At 35.6% G+C, this 24,695-nt stretch overlaps 4 protein-coding genes and 1 long non-coding RNA gene across 11 annotated transcripts; 3 read left to right on the top strand and 2 right to left on the bottom strand.

The window, feature by feature from the left end:
* The first annotated feature begins 297 nt into the window (after positions 1 to 297).
* On the top strand, positions 298 to 7,430 carry LOC117627336 (CSC1-like protein RXW8). 5 transcript variants are annotated; one of them, XM_034359387.1, is made up of 12 exons: positions 298 to 649; positions 944 to 1,336; positions 1,476 to 1,622; positions 1,860 to 1,923; positions 2,070 to 2,279; positions 3,338 to 3,523; positions 4,273 to 4,571; positions 4,673 to 4,949; positions 5,298 to 5,570; positions 6,285 to 6,518; positions 6,640 to 6,817; positions 6,904 to 7,430. In XM_034359387.1, exons 2-12 carry the CDS (start codon positions 1,059 to 1,061, stop codon positions 6,972 to 6,974), a joined length of 2,217 nt encoding a protein of 738 aa, XP_034215278.1. In that variant the 5' UTR covers positions 298 to 649; positions 944 to 1,058; the 3' UTR covers positions 6,975 to 7,430. The 5 variants fall into 5 exon arrangements, with proteins under 5 accessions (XP_034215278.1, XP_034215293.1, XP_034215301.1 ...); XM_034359394.1 differs by having other exon boundaries at positions 370 to 649; positions 948 to 1,336; XM_034359402.1 differs by lacking the exon at positions 6,285 to 6,518.
* On the bottom strand, positions 7,393 to 8,454 carry LOC117627361. 2 transcript variants are annotated; one of them, XM_034359439.1, is made up of 3 exons: positions 8,308 to 8,448; positions 7,939 to 8,201; positions 7,393 to 7,860 (listed from the first exon to the last, which is right to left on the bottom strand). In XM_034359439.1, the coding sequence occupies exons 1-3, from the start codon at positions 8,359 to 8,361 to the stop codon at positions 7,560 to 7,562; spliced, it is 618 nt and encodes a 205-aa protein (XP_034215330.1). In that variant the 5' UTR covers positions 8,362 to 8,448; the 3' UTR covers positions 7,393 to 7,559. The 2 variants fall into 2 exon arrangements, with proteins under 2 accessions (XP_034215330.1, XP_034215323.1); XM_034359432.1 differs by having other exon boundaries at positions 7,393 to 8,201; positions 8,308 to 8,454.
* Positions 8,455 to 12,550: 4,096 nt separating this feature from the next.
* Positions 12,551 to 14,276, bottom strand: LOC117612721 (transcription factor RAX2-like). 2 transcript variants are annotated; one of them, XM_034341388.1, is made up of 3 exons: positions 14,090 to 14,276; positions 13,803 to 13,932; positions 12,551 to 13,648 (listed from the first exon to the last, which is right to left on the bottom strand). In XM_034341388.1, the coding sequence occupies exons 1-3, from the start codon at positions 14,223 to 14,225 to the stop codon at positions 12,733 to 12,735; spliced, it is 1,182 nt and encodes a 393-aa protein (XP_034197279.1). In that variant the 5' UTR covers positions 14,226 to 14,276; the 3' UTR covers positions 12,551 to 12,732. The 2 variants fall into 2 exon arrangements, with proteins under 2 accessions (XP_034197279.1, XP_034197285.1); XM_034341394.1 differs by having other exon boundaries at positions 13,803 to 13,952; positions 14,090 to 14,139.
* Positions 14,277 to 19,534: 5,258 nt separating this feature from the next.
* On the top strand, positions 19,535 to 20,741 carry LOC117612735 (2-oxoglutarate-dependent dioxygenase AOP3-like). The gene is given in 3 exon segments (XM_034341400.1): positions 19,535 to 19,899; positions 20,008 to 20,329; positions 20,505 to 20,741. Coding segments are annotated over 3 exon segments (924 nt in total).
* A 350-nt stretch (positions 20,742 to 21,091) lies between these two features.
* LOC117621349 lies at positions 21,092 to 24,281 on the top strand. The gene is made up of 3 exons (XR_004584912.1): positions 21,092 to 21,403; positions 23,044 to 23,106; positions 24,038 to 24,281. It is a non-coding gene; the product is annotated as an uncharacterized LOC117621349 (long non-coding RNA).
* The last annotated feature ends 414 nt before the right edge of the window (positions 24,282 to 24,695 follow it).

Here is a 24,695-nt window from a genome sequence, read left to right as displayed (position 1 = left end):
CGTAGAGCCTAATGGGCCGTTTGTTTTGGGCTTAACTTCTTTTTGATCGGCTGCGAAAAATGACAGCCCAACATCGCAACCCGTGAAGAGTATCGATCACGAAAATGGGCCAATCGCACGTTTACACGCCCACTGCGCTTTGCAATCACGAGCATGAAACGTCAGGAGCGCATATTAATGGATGGATCGTGATGTAGCGTAATGCGCACACCAATAAGGACTGAAAATTAATACGAAAGAACCTTCGGCAGTTGCATATACCTGGACAGTTGGACGTGGCTGTCCGCCACGTGGCTTTCCCGTTAGTCGCTCGATTTTTTGAGTGAGAGTGAAATACACAAACGAACGTGTCATTCCGGAGTACCTTTACGTATTTCTCCGAGACAAAAAGTTGGTTCTTCGCTTTCCCTTCTTCACCAATCATTAATCTCCTTCTCTCTCTTTTTGCCTGAGAAACCTTTTTTAGGGTTTTCTTTTTATTTATTTATTCCTCTGGAGTTTCTGTGAAGTCGAAGCGAAAGCGCGGCAATGGCAATGGCCATGGCCTACAAGCCTTAATTCGACTCTCGCTTTGCAATTCGGTTTAATTCGCTTTATGTGCAAGGCCCGCTTGGATCAGTTGGAGTTTGAATTACTCGGATTGGTTCAGGTACTCGTTTTTCTTCTAATTCTGCATTTATTTGATCTAATTAATTATTGCGGACTTTGTCTGTCTACTTTGTTTACAATTTTCACAGAGTCTGAATCTTTGATCAAATTCTTAATAATTGGTTGTTTGAGATTTCTGTATGTGTGAAATCCAACGGTTGCTTCGGTATGTTGTTGCATATAATTTGAATCGAAGCAATGTGAGCAGCTTTTGTTTTGTCTTAGTGAGAAATGAAGTTGAATTTCGTATATCAATAAGGAAACAATGACTTATGGATTCTACTTTTAAATTCAGATAGGTAGGAAAATTGCAGCAGCTGAGTGTTCAGCTTATGGTGTAATCGGGATGTCTCGTGTGTGTTTCGTTGGGTGATGAGATACTTGGAAGCTTGCAGATATAGTGTACAGAAATGAATCTTGCAGCTCTTTTGACTTCTGCTGGAATTAATATAGCTGTGTGTGTGATACTTTTTTCGCTGTATTCGATATTGAGAAAACAACCAAGCAATGTTAATGTCTACTTTGGACGAAGAATTTCAATAGCCACAAGAAGAAGTGACCCCTTCTGCTTGGATAGATTTGTTCCGTCTGCTAGTTGGCTATTGAAAGCCTGGAGAACGAAAGAAGAAGATTTATTGGCTGTTGGTGGCTTGGATTCTGTAGTTTTTATCAGGATGGTTGTTTTCAGGTAATTCAACCCTGCCCAGATTATTATGCTTTATGTTTGTGCCATTTCAGTCTCAGCTCAATTCCATGCTTGTACAACTACAATTTCTACTTAATGGTTCTATGTTTCTCACTTCCCCTAATTGTTTATCTATTTACAGCCTTCGAATCTTTTCCATTGCTGCTGTCGTATGTGTTTTTATAGTGCTTCCGGTGAATTATCATGGGCAGAAGATGCATCATCAGCACATCCCTTTACAATCCTTGGAAGTATTTACCATCTTGAATGTTCAAGAAGGTTCAAAGTGGTATGAGATATATAGTCCTGATGATTAATCCAATTTCTAAAGAAAGAAAAGATTTATCGCATACTCAATCTTATTGTACACATTTGAAGTTGTAGATAGCAAACAAATTTTATGAATCCGCATATTATTTTGTCTCAATTTTGATGAATTTAAAATAGTGATTTAACTTGTTTGGTTATATACACCAGGAAACTAGTTTCTTATTGGTTATTTTCTCTCTGTTGTAATTCATCTCAGGCTCTGGACCCATTGTCTCGCATTGTACATTATTACCTTTTCAGCTTGTATTCTCCTTTACTTTGTAAGGATGTAAACCCTATCTCCTCTATCTGTTGTTGTATATTGTAGTATATATAATTTAAGAAGTTCTTCATCTTGCTTTTAATCCTTACAAATATAAATATCTTAAGACATTAAGTCTATGAATCTGTTGTGGTTTTTCTGTAGGAATATAAGACCATCACTAAAATGAGGCTGGCGCATATCACTGCATCTTCTTCAAATCCAAGTTACTTTACAGTTGTTGTTCGTGCTATTCCCTGGTCAGCGGAAGAATCATACAGTGATTCAGTAAGAAAATTCTTCACAAAATATCATTCATCAAGCTACTTGTCACACCAAATGGTGTATCGATCTGGTAAAATTCAGAAACTGATGGTATGTATGTGGCTTGAATTATTTATACTGTTTCCTAGCAATTTAATTGTTTTAAAAGTTCTTAAAATCTTTAAATTACACAACAGTCAATTGCTCTATTATTGGCTAATACTATCATAACTGCTAGCATGACTTGCACTTAGACCAATATGTGGTTTAAGGATATATGAAAAATATATGCTGGGTTTTTACGGAAACTGAATACAGGATGCCTGATTTTTATTATTATTATTTTTTTCAGCCATTGCATTTGTTCAATTATTTCCCATAAAAAAATTAAATGTTTTTTTTTTTTTTTGGGTTTCTGTTTTATGTGTTGATGAATTTTCAAATTTAGGAGTTGCAACTGCACCCATTTGACTAATAATCAAGTCTTACAGAGGATTTGACTAGTAATCAACTACACCATTTATTGCTTGTATATTTTGGTGTGCATTCAATAATCAGAGACTAGACAGAGGATATGGAGCCATCAACTGTCATGTCTTTGTAGAAGATAACATAGACTACTATGGGATTTGGTGTGCAGCCTGCAATTATTCGGATTTTATTGTATGATTTTAAGAGTTGCAGTGCACGTTGTGTCAGGAAAAAGGAAAACATATGATTACTGTTTTATGATTATATCAGTTGGTGCTGAAATTTTTGTATGTGAAAGAAAATAAGATAAACTTGATTCTGTATTGATGATTTTATGCAGTAGTTTAAGTTGTAGGATTCCAAATGCAAAGTAGAACAAGCAACTTTGCAGTTGATTCTTGCATTTTCTTTTCAGTTTCTGTTTTGAGGCAACTATATTCTTGAGAGATTTCCTCTAAGTGAATACCTCTTTGTTTTTACTTTTTTAAGGTATAATTCTGAATTGATGAAAGGAATCTTTATTGTGATGAATATTGCTTCATGGTATTTCTTCCCTGGATTGAAGTTTTTTTTATAAATGTTTAATATTTTAGTTATATTAAGTATACCCCTAGATCCATAAATTGAACTGTGAAGTTTATTTTATTTTATTTATTTTTAATATAACAAATTTGGAATTTACATGTTAAAATTTGCAGAGCGATGCAGGGAAGGTGTGCAAGATTCTTAAGGATGCCTCTGTTGACCAAACCCGTAAACCAGATTTGTTTCAGTGTGGCTTTTGTGGAGGAGCTTCTGATTCTTTTAAGATTCTCTCGAACGAAACAGAGAGTGTTAGAGGGAAGTCATCCCTTATTGACAATGGTGTGGGTGGAAGAAAAAAGGTCACACAAGCTCTGGCCCCAATTAATTTAATAGCTCTGGTTTTCCATCACATATACACATACAACTAGTGGTTGTGTATGGCTTGACTCTTTTGCATCTGGTTTGGTCCCTTTAAAATGGTTTGGCAACAATTGAGTTCTTAACAAATTCTGTACTGCAGTTTAAAGGCAGTGATGCCAACATTCCTTTGAAAAATATTGTTTTTGTTGTAAGCGTTCTTATTATCGTCATTTGTTCTTGCTTTATTCTAGATGTTCCTTATACGGTTGGCCACATAGTATTTTGGACTGGAAAATTTTGGAAACAGAAGTATCTTTGGTGCGATTGGTTTTTTTATTTATAGAAATAAAAGTAATGTTGAATGAGTAATTAATATTTATATATAATGTATGTATTTTATTTATGTGAGTTAATAGGTTTATTTCAAATAAAATCCCACACACACACACACGAGCACATATATTTATGCCATTCTTCCCGTAATTAGTCCATTTATATATGGCGCGAGTGTGACTGGACCTAAATCTGCCAAGTAGCTAGCTGGCCAAAATTCCCACATGGAAGTCATAGACATGAGGATAAATCTGGCCAGTCTCTTCCCCATAAGAAAAATGAGGATAGACATTTTCATTTGTGGTTCTGTTTCTTTGACTTGTTCTTGTCATATAAATGTTTTTTGCGAGTGAGCCAAAACTTTTTGTGGAAATTGAAAAATTGTAACCTAAAATATGTTGGGTCTTACATACAGGTGTGTGCTGCTGCTTTTGTCTTTTTCAAGACTCGCTATGCTGCTGTTGTTACTTCACAGGTGCTTCAGTCATCAAATCCCATGTTATGGGTGACAGATATGGCTCCGGAACCAAATGATGTTTATTGGTCAAACCTTTGGATACCGTACGGACAATTGTGGATCCGGAAGATAGCTACACTTCTGGCTGCTATTGCCTTTATGCTTGTGTTTCTTATTCCCGTCACATTTGTTCAAGGCTTGACTCAACTAGAATTTCTACAACAAGCATTTCCATTTCTGAGAGGACTTCTTAAGAAGTAAGTAAACAATGACACACATTTTGTGCTTGTTACTGTTTTTTTAATGCTATTTACCGTATTTTTTTGTTATGCTTGACACGGACATTTTGTGCTTGCAGGAAAATTATAAGCCAGCTGGTGACGGGGTACCTGCCAAGTGTGGTTTTAATTTTGGCTTTTTACTCAGTTCCACCAGTTATGATGCTATTTTCGACAGCAGAGGGGTGTATCTCCCGTAGTGGGAGGAAAAAGAGTGCATGCTTCAAAGTCTTATACTTCACAATCTGGAATGTCTTTTTTGTTAATATTTTTACTGGGTCTCTTATCCGCCAATTGAGTGTATTTGCTAGTGTGAAAGACATACCTGCGCAACTTGCCAACGCAGTTCCAGCACAGGTGATATGCCCTTGATTATTAAATCCGATACAAGTGCCTACTGTTTTTTTGGCTTCAAGTTCTGAACTAATATGCTTTGCAATTGAGAAGGATTAAGCCCTCTACTTATAGATATTACTTTGTCCATTTACAATTGTCTTCTTATGTAAACTTCAAGCCATTTTAATTTGAACTGATGATGGTCATAAGGGTTAACAAAGTGATGTAAGAGTTTTATAAGTGTTAACGATCTCTAGTCCTCGTGCTAGTAATGAGATCCTTAAAAAAGTTTTCCAGTCTTTTTTTATCTTAGAAAGTGTAGAGCTTTAAATATTGATTTTAATTATGAGTATGGTTTCAAATTTTCAGGCTAAATTTTTCATGACTTATGTTTTATCATCCGGTTGGGCAAGCTTGGCATGTGAACTCATGCAAATTTATCCTCTTCTCTGCAACTATTTCCGAAGGTTCATATTACTCAAGGATGGGTACAATGACACACTAACGTTTCCATATCATACAGAAATTCCTAGAGTACTGCTGTTTGGGTTTGTTGGCTTCACCTGTTCCATCTTGGTTCCCCTAATATTGCCATTCTTGCTGGTTTACTTTGTACTTGCTTACCTTATATATCGAAACCAGGTGAGGACTCTTCTTATCAATGCTTTTTAACATCATTCATTCCATGGGTTAGCATTGGTTTTTATTTGCTGTTCTTATATGTTATTATACATCAAAGCAAGTAAACCCGGTATCTTGTACATGAGGTTATAGCTACGACATTTTTATGCAAAATCTGCATAGATTGAAGTTGCACTTATTTTCTTGTTCTGTGCTCTTTAAGTTGGAAGGTAATATTAGGGATATTTCCAGAAACGCATGTTCTTAGTGCCTATCTGGTTGTGTTTGCAGACAGTTTTGGAATGGAAATCACATTGTCGAAGCCCATTTTCTGATTTTAGTTTTGTTAGGTTTGAAGGAAATTTAGATGTTGTATTAGATTCGTTGTGGTTTCCTTTAGCTTTTGGTCATCAAAGTTACATTAAAGACCTCGTATAAAGAATTAAATAAAAAGTTGAATAAAGGATTTTCTTTTTGCAGGTGCATTCACAATGTTGTATTACATTATCATATAGCGTTCCTTATTGTGTAGGTCTATGTTTATTTTTTGAGAACCAGTGTAGGTGTAGGTCTATGTTGTGGGCGTCATGTGTGGTCTTTTACTTTATTGTTATTTTTTCTTCTTCTTAGTAATTGTGTTTAATTATTGTCCCCATTTCATAGTTATTGGTTTTTGCCGTCTTTCTTTCTTTGGAGAATCAAATAATGGATTGAATCTTAAAATGCGCATTTCAGATTCTCAACGTGTATATACCAAAATATGAAAGTGGGGGACAGTTCTGGCCTATGATGCACAATACAGTCATTGTTTCGTTGATTCTTATGCAAATAATTGCCCTCGGTGTCTTTGGATTAAGAAAATCACCAATTGCATCAGGTTTCACTATCCCACTGCTTATTTTCACCCTTCTATTTAACGAGTACTGTCGACAGCGGTTTCATCCGATATTCAGGAACCACGTTTCAGAGGTTGTGATTCAAAATGGACTTTCTGCATGTGTGTGTGTGTGTGTGTGTGTGTGTGTGTGTGTGTGAGAGACCATTACGTCTCTCTATCTCTTCTGAATCTTGATGAGGGCGTTGTTTACAGATTCTCATGGAGATGGATAAAAAGGATGAGCAATCGGGGAGGATGGAAGAGGTTTATAAACAGCTGCATTCAGCTTATTGCCAGTCCCCAGTCACCCCTGATGACTCATTCAATTCTGGACACGTGAATCATGACGAGGACGGGGACAGCGTTCAGGATCCAGAGAATGTGAACCCAGGTTTGCTTCATCCAACACTTGGGAGAGTTCCTGTATCCGGCATCAATGTTGTAATTGCCTGGTTGTTTGTGCTTTTCTCTTTTCAGGGAAAGAACCTAGCCAAGTAAATCCAACATGGGATGTTACTTTTGATAGAGCAGAATCTAGCCAGAAGTAAATGAGTTCTCGTGGTACATAATTGACTGTATTTTTTATATCCAAATTCATGCCCATCCATTATAAATTACCATATTTGATGGTGCCTGCTGGAATGAGATGCTTGGACGAGTAAAAGTATATCTTGAGGAGCACATTCTCGTTTTGGCCCGAAAATACCTTTGGAAGCCTTGTACAGACACAACTCGAGTGAGACATTTGGTTTCAAAGTTCAGAACTTCCACAAGCATACAATCAGGCTCTTTCTTTTTTCCTTTGTTTATCCCAGTTTTTCTTTTTAGGAAATCCAAAAGCAAACTCTTATTTTGTGCAGTTGTGATCGAGCAAGCAAATAGTTGTACATATCGTTGTAGCCCTTGTGGGCTTTTCATATTCATAATGATGTTCAGTATTTTAATACGCCATATGTGCTCAAACAGTTCAAAATATATGGAAGTTCGATTATTTGATTCTCCAAGCATCGGAATGAATTGCATATATATATATATATATATATATATACATACTTAATATTGCAATGATTCCAAAAAACTCATCCCCATCTTCCTCCCCAAAAGAACTAAAAAGAAAAAGCCTCTGCAGAAAATTAAGATTTCACGTCCATGGGCAAGGAAGCATCTTCATCTCTTTTGTTCAATAAACCTCTCCAGAGCCACAAGACCTGCATGAACCCGCCATTCGCAACATGCAGAAGAAAAACTCGGGCTTGCATTGGTAGGCCGGCAGAGACAAACTTAACAGCAGCAAGAAAGCAGCCGATGCATAAAAAGTGCTTTTCAAGTCCACTCTCCTCTGAGCTTGGAAGCACTTGCTGCAACGCCTCTTTCAAGACATCAGTCAAGAAGCACCCAACAAAGAGACCAAAGGGCATGATCAATTCATAGTTCCTGGAGATAGAAAATATGATATCTGATAAAAAACTAAGGACACCAAAGCTGATAAAGGACCATTTGAGTGTCTTGTACCCGAGAAGAAGCAGCTGCTCCAAAGCTGTATCTGCTGCTTTCTTCCATGGAAGCTCTTTCACTGGGACGGGCATGGCTTCCCACAGCTTATCCTTCACAACACTGATTTCAATTTTCTGCTTCTGCTTGTTTTCTTTACTGGGTTCGCCAAATTGTGCCATGGAGGACACTGCTTTTATGCAGCTTGAGGAGAAGGGTCGGCGACGGAGATGTAAAAGAAAGCAACCTCTGGGTTGGCATGGTTTCTGTTCAAAGACATTAATCTGAAATAGAGAAAATTAAGAACCAATCAGTTATCCAAAAGTTTGAAAATTTCAGATATTTCAAAAAGTTGGAAATTTAGTAGAGTGAGAGAGTGAAGAAGGGTACCGGAAATTTGGGGGTTGAAGACGAAGGCGACGCAATAGACGCCGGAAACGCCATTGATACCGTCTGGTTTCTTCCTCTTCTATCTCCAGAGTTTTCTCCTCATTCTCTAGGGTTTAGCTGATGATGCCAATTTGGGGCATTTCCCACAATATTCAAACGTAAAATTCACTGGCTTATTTTATTATTTTTATAAATAAAAACTAGTAATTTCTGTTTTGGGTCAGGCTGGTTAAGGTTTGAAGAGTTTGGACCGAATACAAATCTACTGGGCCCATCAGACCCCAAAAAAAAGGTTTTTGGGCCTTATCACCTATATACATAAAGGAAAAGACAAAAAATAGTAAAACATTCAAAATATCAAAAAATACTATTAGTTAATACAAACATTAAGAATTGAAATTATTAATTAAATGAAGATAATATGGTAAATTCACATTTTTTCATATTAAAAAAAATTAGAATTAAAATTAAAAGAAAAATCAGATAATGAATCATATTTTTATAGAACACAACTATCTATTATCTTTTTTAATTTTAAAATAAAATAAAATATTTTTAAAAAAAGTCTCTCATAGGCGTGGAAGTGCGTGCGAAGAGGCTAGTACAACATAAAATAAGAATTCTATAGTGAGAGCCTTATATATGGCCCTTAGGTGAAGCTCTATTTCTTAACCGTTAGATCAAATTGATTAACTTGATCTAACAATTAAGAGATAAGACCTTATCTCAGAGTCATATATAAAACCCTCATTATAGAATGACTCCAACATGAAGACCCAGTAAAAGAATGTACCCAAAACCCGACAAAAAATGGAAATTTTGAAAAATGAACATAATGACATAAGATGAAAAGGACTGTCCAGTAAAAAAAATTCCACCAAAGAAAATTTGAAGTTCACTCTTCGAGAATGAAGTATTATTGGACCAAACTAAATAGAAGATTAATAAGCACGTGTTTAATTTCCTTGCGTATGGCACTGGTTAAAAGATTTTTTTGGAAGGCGATGCAAACATTTGTAACATTTAGCTTTCACCATTGGCAAGGCCAAAAGCCAATATATTAAATATTTTTTCATTTTTTAAAAAAAAAGACAACCAAATGAGCCAAATTAATCGGACAAGTGAATAGTATATATAAGAACTATCATATTCTCTCCTTATCCTACTTTTGAAAGCCGAAACACCAATCAAAAACCACCTCGTGCATATAGAGGCCTAGCCAAATTGGTTAGAGAGGATGAGAATATGCTCCTCACTCTACTCTCGAGTTTGAATACCCCTCTTTATAATTGAGATAGATTAAACTAAAATATCGCTTGTATATAAAAAAAACAAAAACTACCTCGTAAATGGTATAATAATTGAATTATCACACCCCTATGCAGTAATATACTACTGTAGCTGTGCAGTCTTTTGGCTACATTATTATTCTCTGATGAATTTCATTTTTATAATACAGAAGAAACCCGCTTTTTTCAGGTCCAACTGCTGAACAGCACGACAAACTTGCAAGAATTTTTCATGTTAGTGAGTGTCATTTTCATTGTATAATATTCAAAACAAATGAAGAATAATATTTTCTTGCAGATTATTGTGAATAAGGATCAATATTTGCATTAAAATATTTAGGGGGGGTTTGATTTATTTGATTATAGAATGAAAAAGCAGTGACACGAGTCGTCCTCTGGTTCTTGTCACTTCTATCTAGGGCCTCAATCAGAGATGTAAATTAAATTTTGGTGGTGTTTATTATCGTCACCAAGTTGACTGGATTTTAAAGGGTAACCACAAGAAGTCAAATTTGATATCTTGGTTTTTTCTATGGGGACTTTTCTGTTCTGTTTCTTCTTCCTTTGGGATATTCCTTTTAACTTTACAGGAAGAAATTAGATGAATATTATTAAGAAGGCTTATTTTAAAATTCATACAGTTAAGCTCTCAGAACTGTTAATGTCTCCTTAATTTGTTTGCTGGAGTTTCTGTATGTCCGCTTTATATATGCTTATAATTGTAATAATATATATACATAAGCCAGACAGACTATGATCTTATGGCCATGTTTTAGATATCCCACTTCATATATTTATGACCTTATATTATTCCGAAAACTTAATTAATTATGCTAACTATTTTATGTTTTACATAGCATATAGATATCCACACGATAATAATGTTCGAACTTACGTGTAGAAGAATTTCTATTGTCTTGCATATATATATATATATATATATATATATATATATGGTTGCTTCTTTCGGATTTAGTTAACCTAGTTTTTCAAGGAGATCATGAAAAGATTAAGACGTTTCATATAAACTTTGAATTTGAGAGTTGGTCTAATTAATGGGGCCAACTTTTTGAACTTCTAGCTTGATAAGGCAGCAACCAATTTCAAACTATGTCAACCAATTCTAACAAAGTCAGGACCATGGCTTACCAAACATTAATGGCAAAAGTTTGCAAAATGTCAACAGAAAGTAAATATTGTAATCTAAATCTTGCAGTTTTACAACTGGAATCGACTAATATTGTACTTTGTAGCAGTCAGCCAACAGATCAAATGTTGCCACAAGATTGAATTTACTTCTTTGACCTTTCCCAGAAACGTAAGTCGTAACTAAACAGGTTAGGCATAGCGGATAGATGCTGTCAGGCTTAAATCATCAGTGTGTTGTGATAAATAAATAAAAACTTATGGTTAACTACATAAAAGTACCCAATCTTTCGGGGTTGTTTCACTCACACAGGATCTAACTGCTAGAGTTTATGTAACTATGTTCATGATCATACCCGCTTAATAATCTGCTTATAAACTTTGAATGAATAATTGAAATCCCTAATGGGTTGGAAACAGAAAACCGAGAAAAAAGGTGGTTGAATTTGGAAATAAAGTAGAAAAGAAGCTTTAGTTAGTTAACTAACAAGAGTTGGAAGTAATAAACTAATCATGTGGTAAACAATAATCTAAAATTAACAAAGGTCTCTGCTAATTAACATCTGCCTGCTGTATTCACATCCAGAAGAAATTTTGCTTGAATTTAAAACAAGCACAATTGACATTCATGGCTCAAGCTAGCACATGCTGGCTGAATTGATAGTTATTACATATACATATATAATTGAAGCTTTGTTAGGTAACAATCGGCATCGAGCTTATTGACACTTATGGCATTTGAAATTAGTACTCAGAACATCAAAAGACCAGATTTAGTCTATTTGAATGCCCTCTAATATGCAAACTTGCACATGATTTTCCTTTGCTTTTCTTCAATTTCTGTGGAAAAAAGCATACTTCATGTCTAGTCTGAGAAAATATGAAGTTTTAGGGAGACAAAAATTGCGACTCGATCTCGTACTGTTTGGAAGAAGAAAATAATTATGACATGTATGAGTCCCATGTATCTCCTTCTGTATGTATAAGAAGCACATAGATAATAATTTGAAAGTGAAACTCAAGATGAATGAATGCATTAGTATTGTGAGTAGACATGACTGAATGCACTTATATCCAAGGGACCATTAATAATATGTATATACTTCTGACACATATAGCCCTAGGGTTTCACTATGCTCTTAGCTAGCCTTAAGGGAGTAAGAATCTTCAATATTTAAATCTGAAACGGATAATATGACAAGAAGAATATATGCACTTTGCCCAGACAAAGAGAAGAAGATGGTTTTTATTGAAATATTTGCAAGGAATGTAGATTATCTTTGCATGCAGTATGCAGTATGCAGAGGAGGGTGTTAGCATGTGCCAGTTCAACTGTGTACAAAATATAGCATTAATCTTTTCAAAATTTTATCTCTCTCTCTCTCTCTCTCTCTCTCTCTCTCTCTCTCTCTCTCTCTCTCTCTCTATACTGATGCATTAATTTGCGAGCCTTAAAGAAGCATGTTCCATAGAAACCTGGTGCGGCTCTTCCTAGCTATCGGCCGGGTTTCGAATGAACATTATTGTGACCAACATAAATATATATAAATATATATAGATACTAATTGCAAGAGAAAACACATACCCTTTTTCTTCTTTGAAAACTTCTTTCGAGAAATATTGCTGATCCCCACCGTCTGAATCAACAGAAACAAACAAACATGTATATATGTAGTTGATGATGAATCAAATGTGCACAAAGTAATATTGCTAAATAGAGGGCTAGCTAGCTTCGAGCTCCAAAGTCCCCTAACTCAACAAAATTAATGAAGAAATTCAGTATGAAAATTACAAAGGAGAAGTGTATATATATAGCTAGTAACCATCAATTACCAGGACAATAATCATGGAGAGAAAAAACAGACATATCATTGAATGGGTTTCTTATTAGGGTTTCCTACAAAACATTAATTCCCACCTCCCCTATTGCTACCAAATCTCTGATAATATTATTACAATCAAATGTACAAGATGGTCATCACTTTTAATTTTATTGAACCCCTGCAGGATAGCTACTCAACCCGTTATTGAAACCACATAATTCTTGAGGCACCAATCGCTCATAGCTGCCACCGTCGGCGTCGACTGAGGAGGAGGCCACATGTGTAGGAGGACAAATCAGCTGCATCTCACCCCACCCAATACTTTCACCATTCATAACCATCATCATGTCTTCCCCATATAGGAACTCCAGCGCATCTAATCTTTGTGGGTTCATGTTGTTGTACACCATTTCCTTAAGCTGATCAGTCACGTAATTACCATTTTGCCCTTGAAACATGTGCATACCATCTCCAATTATGTCATCTGTATTGTTGTTGACCATGTACTGGGTTTGTTCAAATTGATGATGATGAGAGCTGACCATGATGTCATTGCTGTTTCTGATAAAGGCCACAGGAGCAGAAGACTGTTGCTCATAAACTTGCTGAGCAGAGTCAAGAGCTGGTGGGAACTGAAGATTAATGGTGGGCCCATCTTGGATAGGTTGAACATTTGTGTCATCTTGATGATGAACATCTGAATTAAACCTTCCTCCAAGCTTGATGAGCAGTTTTCTGATGGATGCGTGGTCGTTGAAACAAGGCTGGTGCTGTTGTTGATGTTGATGTTGTTGAATTGATGGGGAGTAAGGTAGGACTGTTGGCACTGCAAGCACTGGCAGCTCTGGCCAGTAAGGGCTTTGATCATCTGCTGCCGGAACCATGGGATGAGAATTACTCCCTCCACCGCCACTCCCTGATGATCTTCTGATGTCTTGTTTGATCAGCCCGGATGATGATCTGCGAGCCAGCTGTTGTTCTTTACGCTGCTTGCCCAGAAGCTTCTTCTTCAGCCTTGTGTTCCAGTAGTTCTTTATATCGTTGTCAGTTCTTCCTGGCAGCTGCGCCGCTATTATAGACCACCTATATACATATATACATATATATTCATAAATATATGAAACAAACCCTTATTTGTATCATGAATTTAGGCCCTCGCTATGTACAGCTAGATATAGGAAATTAGTTGCATCAATGTAATTAATCTAACTATGTATATAATATTAAGTGTATATACCTGCTTCCAATACTTATGTAGAGGCTGCAAATGATGTTGTCTTCTTCCTCAGAAAACCCTCCATGCTTGATGTTTGGGCGGAGATAATTCAACCATCTAAGCCGGCAGCTCTTCCCACATCTCTTAAGCCCTAAATTCATTCATAAAAAACTAAACAAATTAAACATAACCAATTTCATATAACAAGTAAACTCTAATTTGACATTAAGTATAAACAAGAGGAAGAGAGAGAGAGAGAGAGAGAGAGAGAGAGAGAGAGAGAGAGAGAGAGAGAGAGAGAGAGGTACCGATCTTCTGTGGCAAAGCGATCCAGTTGCCGCCGGTGCCATGCTGTTCGATATAAGACTTGAGCTTGGTGTCTTCTTCAGGAGACCATGGTCCTCTCTTCACGTTGGCTTTGTCACAGCAAGGAGCTCTCCCCATCCTAAATTTCTTCTTGGAACCTAATTGAGCTAATAGCTACCTTGATATACTATATAGGATAGTTACACAATTATTAATCCACATTAATTAATATTAACAACTTTTCACAGAGAGAGAGAAAGAGAGAGAGAGAGAGAGAGAGAGAGAGAGAGAGAGATTAAATAGGTTAATTGTAAAGTGTGATGAAAAAGGGGATAAGCATGGTTCCCGGAACGGGGCCAAGTGGAATTTAAAAAGGGTGTGGCAAAAAGAAGTGTGAGTTTGAATAGAAAATTGGAAGGAAATGAGTGTGCCAGAATGGAAGCAAGGATTTTCTTCTTGTCTTTCTTAGTCCAGAATCATGCCTTTTTTTATATCATCACATCAGGATTGCTGTTCTTCTTGGAACTACAAATTCTAACGACATCTTCACCGTCTAGTACGCTGGGACATACATACATTAATATTTTGGCCCTGTATTATAAATAAATCCATCTGAGGACATATCTAATATTACCGTACATATTATTATAATTAATTCACAATTTTCATTTATATTTACTCTCAAAATACGTGAAATACACAGTGATATAAAAATACTATTTAAATTACATATTCTCTTTTCAAATAACATGACAACTCATTACTACGATCATCTTTACTTAAATACGGCTAGTAAGAAAACATTATCCTTAATAATCATTATACATATGTAAAACATGTTTGTAATTCGATTACTCAACTCACATTTCTTTTCTTGTTTATTTTTCTGTCTTTTTGGTAAATTGGTACGTAGCTTTTCTCCCGTTATTTCCATCACCAAAAGTCAGCCTCTTGGTTTTAACAAAAAAAAAAGAGAAAACCTATAGCGGGGGTTCTAGAAGCAAAATGACAAGCCGTTAACAGAGATTGAAACTGAGTGGAAATTAGTGTACATGTTCCTTTTTGGTAGGTGACCAAATGACCAACAAGAGAAGAAGAAGGCAAGACAATTAGAAACCATTTTGATGACATTGATGGTTAATTTGTTCGATCCCCAGAAAAAAGAAGAAGAAAAAAGTACACTTATTGCGTAGGGGCCTAAGACTGCCCTACACCCTAGAGGATAGTTTCCACTGCTAGTGACCCCGACCATGCAGCTATCTTTATGTGTGGTGCCACGTGGGGTTTCTTGCGCAAATTAAATTGCTAATATGGTATTTACAAATTGGGTATATAATTTTTATGTAATTGACTACAAAGTGCTAAAATATTTTATATTTTTTCCAATTTTTTTATATCAGTCAAATTAAACGGAGATAACTTCTAGACTTGTAATTTGGAATGACATGCAAATTAATTTCCAAGTCAACTAGAATGGCAAAACTTCATAAGAATTGCAGGGTAATTAATTTGTAAGTAAACTAATTAATAATAGTTAATTAATTATAGAGCAATGTGTAATGGGAGGCCAAAAGCGAACATGAAATTCAAATGCAGACGTTATGAAGATGCAATGAATAATTAGAGTTGGTGGGGGCAAAGCGTCAAATCAGTATGTCGTCATTTGCTTGACCTTTGTCCTTTTGTTTGCTGGTCATCTCTGTCCTGTCCCTCCAGGGTTTGTTATGTGAGTGCTTCACAGAAGAAAATCAAGCAAATCGCGCAGCCATGCATAAAAAGCTTGAGCAACCCAGCGGTTTATCTCACCACATTCCTCATCATGTCTACCAATCTGCACCAACTAACTTCTTATTACTAAGCGTCGCGTTTTGTGTGCGCCGCTCTGCCTCTTCCCAATTCATTCTCATGTCGATTTCTATATATCAACAGTTGATAGTCATTTATGTTCGTAAATACGAAAGTTAAACTTATATCAATCATTGATAGCCACTTAAGCCCGTAAAAATTCATCCCACACGTACCATATTTTAATGTATCGAGTTTATGTTTCCATGTCAGGGCACTTGAAAATAATTTAATTACTGATGCATTTAAAATGCAAAGAGTTTGAAAAACATAGCATTTGAAATTTGCAACACAGTACAAAATTCTAAAGAAACAAAAGTAGAAACGCTAAGGCTTCCATGAATAAAGTATGAACAGAGCAATAATATAATAGATATGAAGATTGTGTGATGCCTCTGGTGGATCGATCCATATATTTCCAATCTTGAAAGGACCTACATATTTCAACAAGCAGTACTATTTTTTTGACAATCTTTGCAATTCTCACATCCGTTCCCTCTCCAGGCTCTTTGTTATTTGCTTTCTCTGTTTTTGACCATGACTTATAAAGTAATGTATATTTTAATTTGATGGCACACAACACATACACCAAGTCAATTAGCTGTATCTCTACGCAACTCAATTATATTTCTTGCTTATTTTTGTTTTGTCAAATGCAAACCAATCTTCAAAGTTGTCAACCCCATTTACACCATTACATGTTTGATTAATTATCTGTCATGGGTTTAGTTATTTGTCTACAATTGTTGTATACTTACTATATGGTTCTACAAAATTGGTCACGTCGCTAGCACGTAAAGAAAAGTTGTATACACCGGTTATAAGCAAAGGCGGAGCTAGCGTTATAAAAATAGGAATTTACTGTTACTTTTACGAAATGTAGCCAAAAAATTAGTCCATTTTACACCAACAACTCCTTAAATGAAAAAAGATAAAAAAAGAAAAGAAAAGAAAAATATGGGCACAACTTTTATTGCATATGCATGATGAGGTGGGAGTTCTACTTTCCACAAACCTTTTCTGGGTGGGTCAACATGGCGTAACTTGCAGAGAAATACTTCATTTGTTTAGGCCAATAGATTATCTTTAAGTAATGCATGGGTGGCTATACATGCTGCTCTGCTGGTGCATAACCATTGCAGCCAATGACCATAAATGGAATGGAAGCATATGGTGAAACTTCATCTCCATGACCAAATGCCAAATGCAAACAGTTTTTCCAATGTGTTCAGTCATGCATGATGCATGAACAGTTTTTCCTATGTCTATACTCTGTAAATAAGCATCAAATTTAGATATTGTGAAGGCGTCAATTTAAATGTTCTCTGGTTTATTATGTGACATTCAAAGTTGGTGACTTTTTCCAGTTTGCCAACTGAAATTTCAAAAATTTGGTGAAATGATTACATAAACAAGTTTAGCTGAAAGAATTGACACATAACGTTTTAGCAATTATCATTTTTTGAAAAATTATCTAACTAATGCTCCCCATTTAAGATATATATATATATATATATTTTTTATATTCAAAGTAGAAATTACATTGTTCGCAACCATATCTACAAGCCAAATTTTAATCACATTTGAAAATTTCTATGGGCTTTAGAAGAGACAGCCCAAACTTAATACCAAACTCTAGCCTCCTTTCTTCCAAAAAACTCTCCTAGAGTCATTTTCACTTTGAAGGGGGAGAAATTCATTGTTCTTCCTCCCTTCTCCTCTCTCCCCTCTTCTCTTCCTCCCTCTCTTCTTCCCAAATTTTCAGAGACAAAAGGTTTTTCCTATTTGTCTTCGTTTTGTTATGATTTTCCTCCAACAATCACAGGTGGCTACGTCTCTGCATCGAATCTCTACCACCATCCTTTTTACGGTTTCTTTATGTTTGGAATAAGTCACATAAAATTTTTGGGTTCTCTGTATAGTTTTCATCTCTCCTTTTGTGAGAGTTTTATTTGTATAAGGCTTGGTTTTTTCAAGCTTTATCTCTTTTTGATTATTCTGAGTTTGCAATCTTAGTTAGGATGCCTATGCCAGAGTTTCTTCAATCTTGCTTGATCGTTAGTGGAGGCACACCAGATTGTCTTAATTTTGATGTTAGACCGTTCCATTATTGTAATGACACTTTGTGGCTAGTTTATATTGGCTCTTTGTAGCTAGTGGCTTTTTTGAGTGAATTATGAATGCAATCCTAGAATTTCTTCTCAAAAAAAAAAAAAAAAAACAAAGAGTTGTAACAAGGGGTTGGGGATGAATTGGGTTATCGTATCACGTTAAGCACACAAACTAATGTCTCAAACAATATAGTAATCACATTAAATTAATCAATGAAAAGTGGTTTTGGTATTGACATCAATCACTTACTCCTTAGAGCATTTCCACTCTTTTGCCATGGCAAAAGGCAAATGGAGGCAATAACTGTTACTATTCACATGAATAATGCCTGACCCTAGCAATTTTTTTGTTGGGTTTTCCACCAATTGCCATGGCAATCCAAGGGCAATCATTATTCACATGAGATATAAAGAGATGAATTTGTATGGAGTTCTGGTGTGAGAAGTGAAGAATATGACTAGGTATTTATAATATAAAAAAAATTCTAAAATTTTTGTTTTTGTTTTTCAATTCTTTTTTGGTATTTAAATTGACTGCTGATGTCAGAATGATATCAGTATTAAATCATTTTGCCCAAACATTAGCTCAGGCAAGTCTTATTTTTGGCCTTGCCCAAGGTGATGGAGCTTAACGCTTGCTCTAAAAAGCCTTGACCACTAAAAACAAAATTAAAGGCCTAGGGGGCCTCTTGACCGGGCTAGCCCTCCTGCTTTAACTTATCGACACCATGGGCCATTCACCACCTGCTTGATGAAATGCCAAGGACTCTATCACTTGATTATTATTATTATTTTTCATCCTGGCCTTGTTGGACAAGGTTTGAGGAAGAGAAAAAAACTAGGTATCATTTTTGGTACATGCATCTTGCACTACTTTACCCTTATATACAGCTAGAGACCTCAAAACCTCATATACAGCTAGTGAGCCAAGTAATTTCGTAAGCCAAGTAGGAATTGCGCCACATATATCATGAGCCAAGTAATTTCCCTTTTTATCCTTCAACTAATCCCCACATACGCAATATATGGTCATTTTTTACTGAAAAAATTGACAAAATTGATGGCAGGACCATTGGTCTTAACGAAATGGAAGTTGAAGGACCACAAAAACGATTTTGGAAATTAAAAGACTAAAATGCAAATTGGATCAAAATTCAGAGAACATTGAACCTAAAAACTCTTCATTATATTTCACTTTACCAATGCATTGGAGATCAGCATTCTAGAAACACACATGCATATGCTAAGGTGAAAATTGAAAACAAGAAGGGCGGAACCAACTAACGTCCACCATGGGCCATTCACTACCTGCTTGATGAAATGCCAACACCTCTGTCAATTGATTATTATTATTATTTTTCATCCTGGCCTTTTTGGACAAGGTTTAAGGAACAAAACAAAACTAAATATCATCATGCATCTTGCACTACTTTATGCCTAGAGCACTCAAAATCTCATATACAGCCAGTGAGAGAACCAAGAAGAAAAAAGATGAACATGAGTTCCCAAACTGTGGCCAGGATTCCAGTGGTAGATTTCTCGAAAGCGGACTGCCTGAAACCGGGGACAAGCTCTTGGCTCTCAGCACGCAAAGACGTTTGTCGGGCGCTCGAAGAGCTCGGATGTTTCATGGCAATCCTACCCAGCAAAGTTCCTCCTGAACTTCACAAAACCATCTTTAATGCATTTGACGAGTTGTTTAATTTCCCCGTCGATACTCCTGACAACCCTTTACGTGCTGGCTACGTTACTTCCCGTTCTGGGTAGAATACCTTTGGAATTATTAATGGCACAAACCCTCAAGAAACTCAGGAATTCACACATCTTTTTTGGCCAAATGGAAACGACCAATTTCGGTATAATTTTATTCTACATACAAGTTTGCCTTCCAAGTTCGATTTACAACTATATATATAGCTTATTAGTTTGTTTACAAGATTAATACACTTGTTCTTGTTGCACAGTGAGACTGCTGACTTGTATGCAAAAGTGATGGCAGAGATAGATGAAGCTGTGACAAGAATGGTATTTGAAAACTATGGTGTAGAAAAGTACCATGACGATCACTTCCGATCGACTTTTTATTATCTCCGGCTTATAAAATACAAAGAACCCAAGAAACTTGGAGTTGATGTGGGTTTACGCAGTCATACGGACAAGACCTTTTCCTCCATACTCCATCAAAATAATGTCAATGGTCTGGAGATCAATACAAAGACTGATGAGTGGGTAGTTTTTGATCCTCTGCCTTCATCCGTGATATTCATGGCGGGAGACGTATTTCAGGTTTGCCACTCGTTTGAGACTCTTTTACAGGAGCACTTCTGCTTACTTCTGCTTATAAGCGTTTGTTCAAGATGCTCGGTTATTCGAAGAATGTTGAAATTTTTTATTAGAAATCTAGCCATGTGAGAAGCAATCCAAAATAGGCTAAGGATATTTGCATGCTTTGATTGGCCAGGTTTGGAGCAACGATCGAGTTCGACCGTGTAGACATAGAGTGACATTGAAGGAAAATGAGGTGAGATACTCGTTCGGACTGTTTTCACTGCATAAAGGGGTGATACATGTACCAGATGAGCTTCTGGACAAGGACCACCCCTTAAGGTATAAGCCTTTCAATCATCTAGAATTTCTTAGAGCACAGAAAGACCTCAGTGAAACTGAGTATGCCGCAAAGGCATATTGTGCCATTTGATCATTTTCTTTGGTCCACGGATCGCTCCGATCGAGTTAGTTGTCTATTTGGTTTTATTCCTTTCTCTTCCATGTAAATTCTTCTTTTTTCCTTTCTCTTCCATCTTGATTATGTGTGTGAAAAACCCCAGTCCAATTATCGATTCTCTCAATCCCTACTCTGTTACAAACTTATATGCTAATGTTAAAAGATGGAGAGTATTGGAAATAAAGGAAATTCTATATATACTAAAGCCCAATGCAACTAAACACTGTAGCTAAGCACAGTGTAATGACGGAAATGCCCCTCATTTTGCTGTTGTTTTCGTTTTGTTTTTTCTTCAGTACAGCAAATTGACGAAACTGCCCTTGACTAAACAGCTTCTTTTGTTGCCGTTTTTGCCCCTCCCCCTTCGTTGAGAGGGTTTCGTCCGCTGACAGAACCCTCTATTTTCAGTTCGTTTCCAACCAGCTGGTTGGGGGGCAGCCATGGAAGATCTGTATTCGTTGCTGGACATGCGTGGGGGGCCATCGATTTTTTTCTTGGGAGGTGAGCTGCAAATCCAGCCGCACTTTTAGTCTTCGTCTCACAGATTTGGGGTCGGGAGATTTCATCCTTTCTACATCCTTCGACTCAGACTTCCATCTTTCTTGCTTGCGAATATTTGCATCCTTTGTCTTCAGGTATGCATCCCATCAACTTTTTAACAGATCTTTTGGTCTTTATTTCATGAATTTGATTGTTGGCTGGGAGATTTTTCGTCCTTTGTAGAGTTGTGTTCATTTTTTTGGTTATTTTGATTTCAGGTTCTTGGGTAATCTCTAATGCTTTATTTAGTTATTTTTTACGAATTTGGGTTCATTTATTTGGTTACTTTGATTTCAGATTTTCGGATAAAACATTGGAAAGCAAAGACTAAGCATGCTTTTTTTTTTTTTAATTGAAAAAATTCCCTTTTTTTATCTGCTGTTGGTTGTTGTATTCTAAATATGGAGAAAAAAATTGATGATAAAACACAAGCAAAAAAGAAGTGAAGCTTAATCAGGTTTTGACAAAATAGAAATTAGGAATGATTAACTAGCAACCATGTTGATAAAGTGCTATCTTCCCTTCTTAGATTGGCTCTCCAGCATATGGTGTCTAGGGAAACAATATGGTTTACTTTCTCAGTTCGGTATGCTTGGTACATAAGTTCTGAAAATTGTCTGGCCTCATTGAGCAGGTGCTGTAGAGTTCTTGCTTGAATGTGTATGGTTTGTCCTTTAAAATTATAATTGAACATAATATTCTAGATATTAGGATTGCCGCAGGCTTATGTAGATCACAGTCTGTGCAACGATTCAATCCTGAGTGAGAGAGTGGTTTTGTGATTTTGATTGTTTAGTGGATGTCCCAAAGTTTGTGTAATGACTGACAAATGTAAGGAGTTTGAAAAAGGTATCTGAGGTATAGAAACCCCCCGAAGTTTCAGTTCAATATTCTCTCATGGTGAATATATCTAACTCCTCACATGTGAGCCTCTATCCTCAGCTTATATTGGAAGGTTGCAGTCTTAGGAATTTAAACCCAGGATCTCCAGCTTAGTTAGCATGATAATATTGGTTGGTTTGTTGCCATTCACAGTACTGTAATAAGATGCGGGTCAATAATTATTTTATATTCTCAATTCATTCATGTTTATATTTTTTTTCAATCTCACGGACTACCTTTCTTTTATAACATATAGCGATGATCCATTTCACCAGTTTGTTATTTCTGTTTAACCATATAAATTTTCTTTTTCCATCTTTTTTTAAATTTTTAATTTTTTTTTTTTAATTCATGGTTTACTGGTCCTTATTGATTGTATCTTCTGAAAGAGATTCTTTTTGTGTCTGCAAAAAAAAAAAAGAAAAAAAAAAGAAAAAAAAGTCCCAAGCTTATAGACTTCTGGATATTTTAGGTATTGAAATTAAAATTTTTTTTTTTTAATAAAAAAGAAAAACAGGAATTTGATGCATGTCCTTCTGTATTATCAACTGGGTTTTCATTTGAATTTTGTATACAGCTTCTATATGATTTCCTTTTTTTCCCCCACAGTTGCAGTAACACAACCTGTAATATGTAATACAATTTACATCAGAACATATGCTTTGTAAACGAATCATGAAAGCAATGTTGAAATGAGGGGATCCGTACAGAGTGATTTCTTTCCGTACAGATTTTGCTCAAGCTAATTTCTTGGTTTAATGAAAAGATTCTGCATGCATAAAATACTCAAGCTAATTTTTCTTCCTTTTTTTTTTTTTTTTTTATAACTATGTTTTCTTTTGATATTTTGCAGGTGGTCTTTTGTTGCTTTGGATAGAGCGGTTTGGTTGGTGTTTTCAGTTCTGTTAAGCAAGGGGTGAGTTTCTAGGCTGAAATTTCAATTAATTGGTTTAAGTTTTGTGAATAGAGCATAGGAATTAGATAATAGCATCAATTGACAATTGGTTGGTGTTAATTTGTTGTTGTAATGATAGGTTTAGATGATTACAATATTTGAACATGTTGGTAAATCCTTTGACTGTTTTGGCAATTGGGTAGTTGAGATGTTCCCTAAAGCAAAGACTAAGCATGCTTTTTTTTATTGAAAAATTTTTCTTTTTTTATCTGCTGTTGGTTGTTGTATTCTAAATATGGAAAAAAAAAATTGATGATAAAACACAAGCAAAAAAGAAGTGAAGATTAATCAGGTTTTGACAAAATAGAAATTAGGAATGATTAACTAGCAACCATGCTGATAAAGTGCTATCTTCCCTTCTTAGATTGTTTCTCCAGCATATGGTGTCTAGGGAAACAATATGGTTTACTTTCTCAGTTCGATATGCTTGGTACATAAGTTCTGAAAATTGTTTGGCCTCATTGAGCAGACATGCTGTAGAGTTCTTGCTTGAACGTGTATGGTTTGTCCTTTAAAATTATAATTGAACATAATATTCTAGATATTAGAATTGCTGCAAGCTTATGTAGATCACAGTCTCTGCAACGATTCAATCCTGAGTGAGAGAGTGGTTTTGTGATTTTGATTGTTTAGGGTGACTTGGTGGGCTTGATTGATTATGAGTTTTGAGTCAAATGTACTCATTGTGTATATCTGTTTAACTAGGCTTGATATTAATATATGCATATTGTTTGAGCCATGTTCTATCTTTAGGGTATTTTTTATTTATTTTTTACGAATTTGGGTTCATTTATTTAGTTACTTTGATTTCAGGTTTTGGGGTAATCCCTAATGCTTTATTTATTTATTTTTTACGAATTTGGGTTCATTTATTTGGTTACTTTGATTTCAGGTTCTTGAGTAATCCCTATTGCTATATAAGAGGAGCTGAGGTATTTAAATTTCACAACATATTGGATTCTATCAGGAAGGGGATTGAATCTCACAGATTAGCTCAGGTATTTCCATCATTGTTATTATTAATTTTTTTAATCAATTGTCAATTCAATGACTTTGCTCTTTTCGAGAAATCTTAGAAATGGAAATCATTCTCAATTTCTGTTTTGGTTGCTGATAAAACACTGGAAAGCAAAAACTAAGCATGCTTTTTTTTTTTATTGAAAAAATTTTCTTTTTTGTTCTGCTGTTGGTTGTTGTATTCTAAATATGGAGAAAAAAATTAATGATAAAACACAAGGAAAAAAGAAGTGAAGATTAATCACGTTTTGACAAAATAGAAATTAGGAATGATTGACCAGCAACCATGCTGATAAAGTGCCATCTTCCCTTCTTAGCTTGACTCTCCAGCATATGGTGTCTGGGAAAACATATGGTTTACTCTCTTTGTTTGATATGCTTGATACATAAATTCTGAAAATTGTATGGCCTGATTGAGCAGGCATGCTATAGAGTTCTTGCTTGAATGTGTATGGTTTGTCCTTTAAAATTACAATTGAACATAATATCCTAGATATTAGGATTGCCGCAAGCTTATATAGATCACAGTTTGT

This window comes from Prunus dulcis, chromosome 1 (assembly GCF_902201215.1).
Source record: "Prunus dulcis chromosome 1, ALMONDv2, whole genome shotgun sequence".
NCBI classification, from domain to species: Eukaryota; Viridiplantae; Streptophyta; class Magnoliopsida; order Rosales; family Rosaceae; genus Prunus; species Prunus dulcis.
This window is presented reverse-complemented; position numbering and strand designations above follow the sequence as displayed.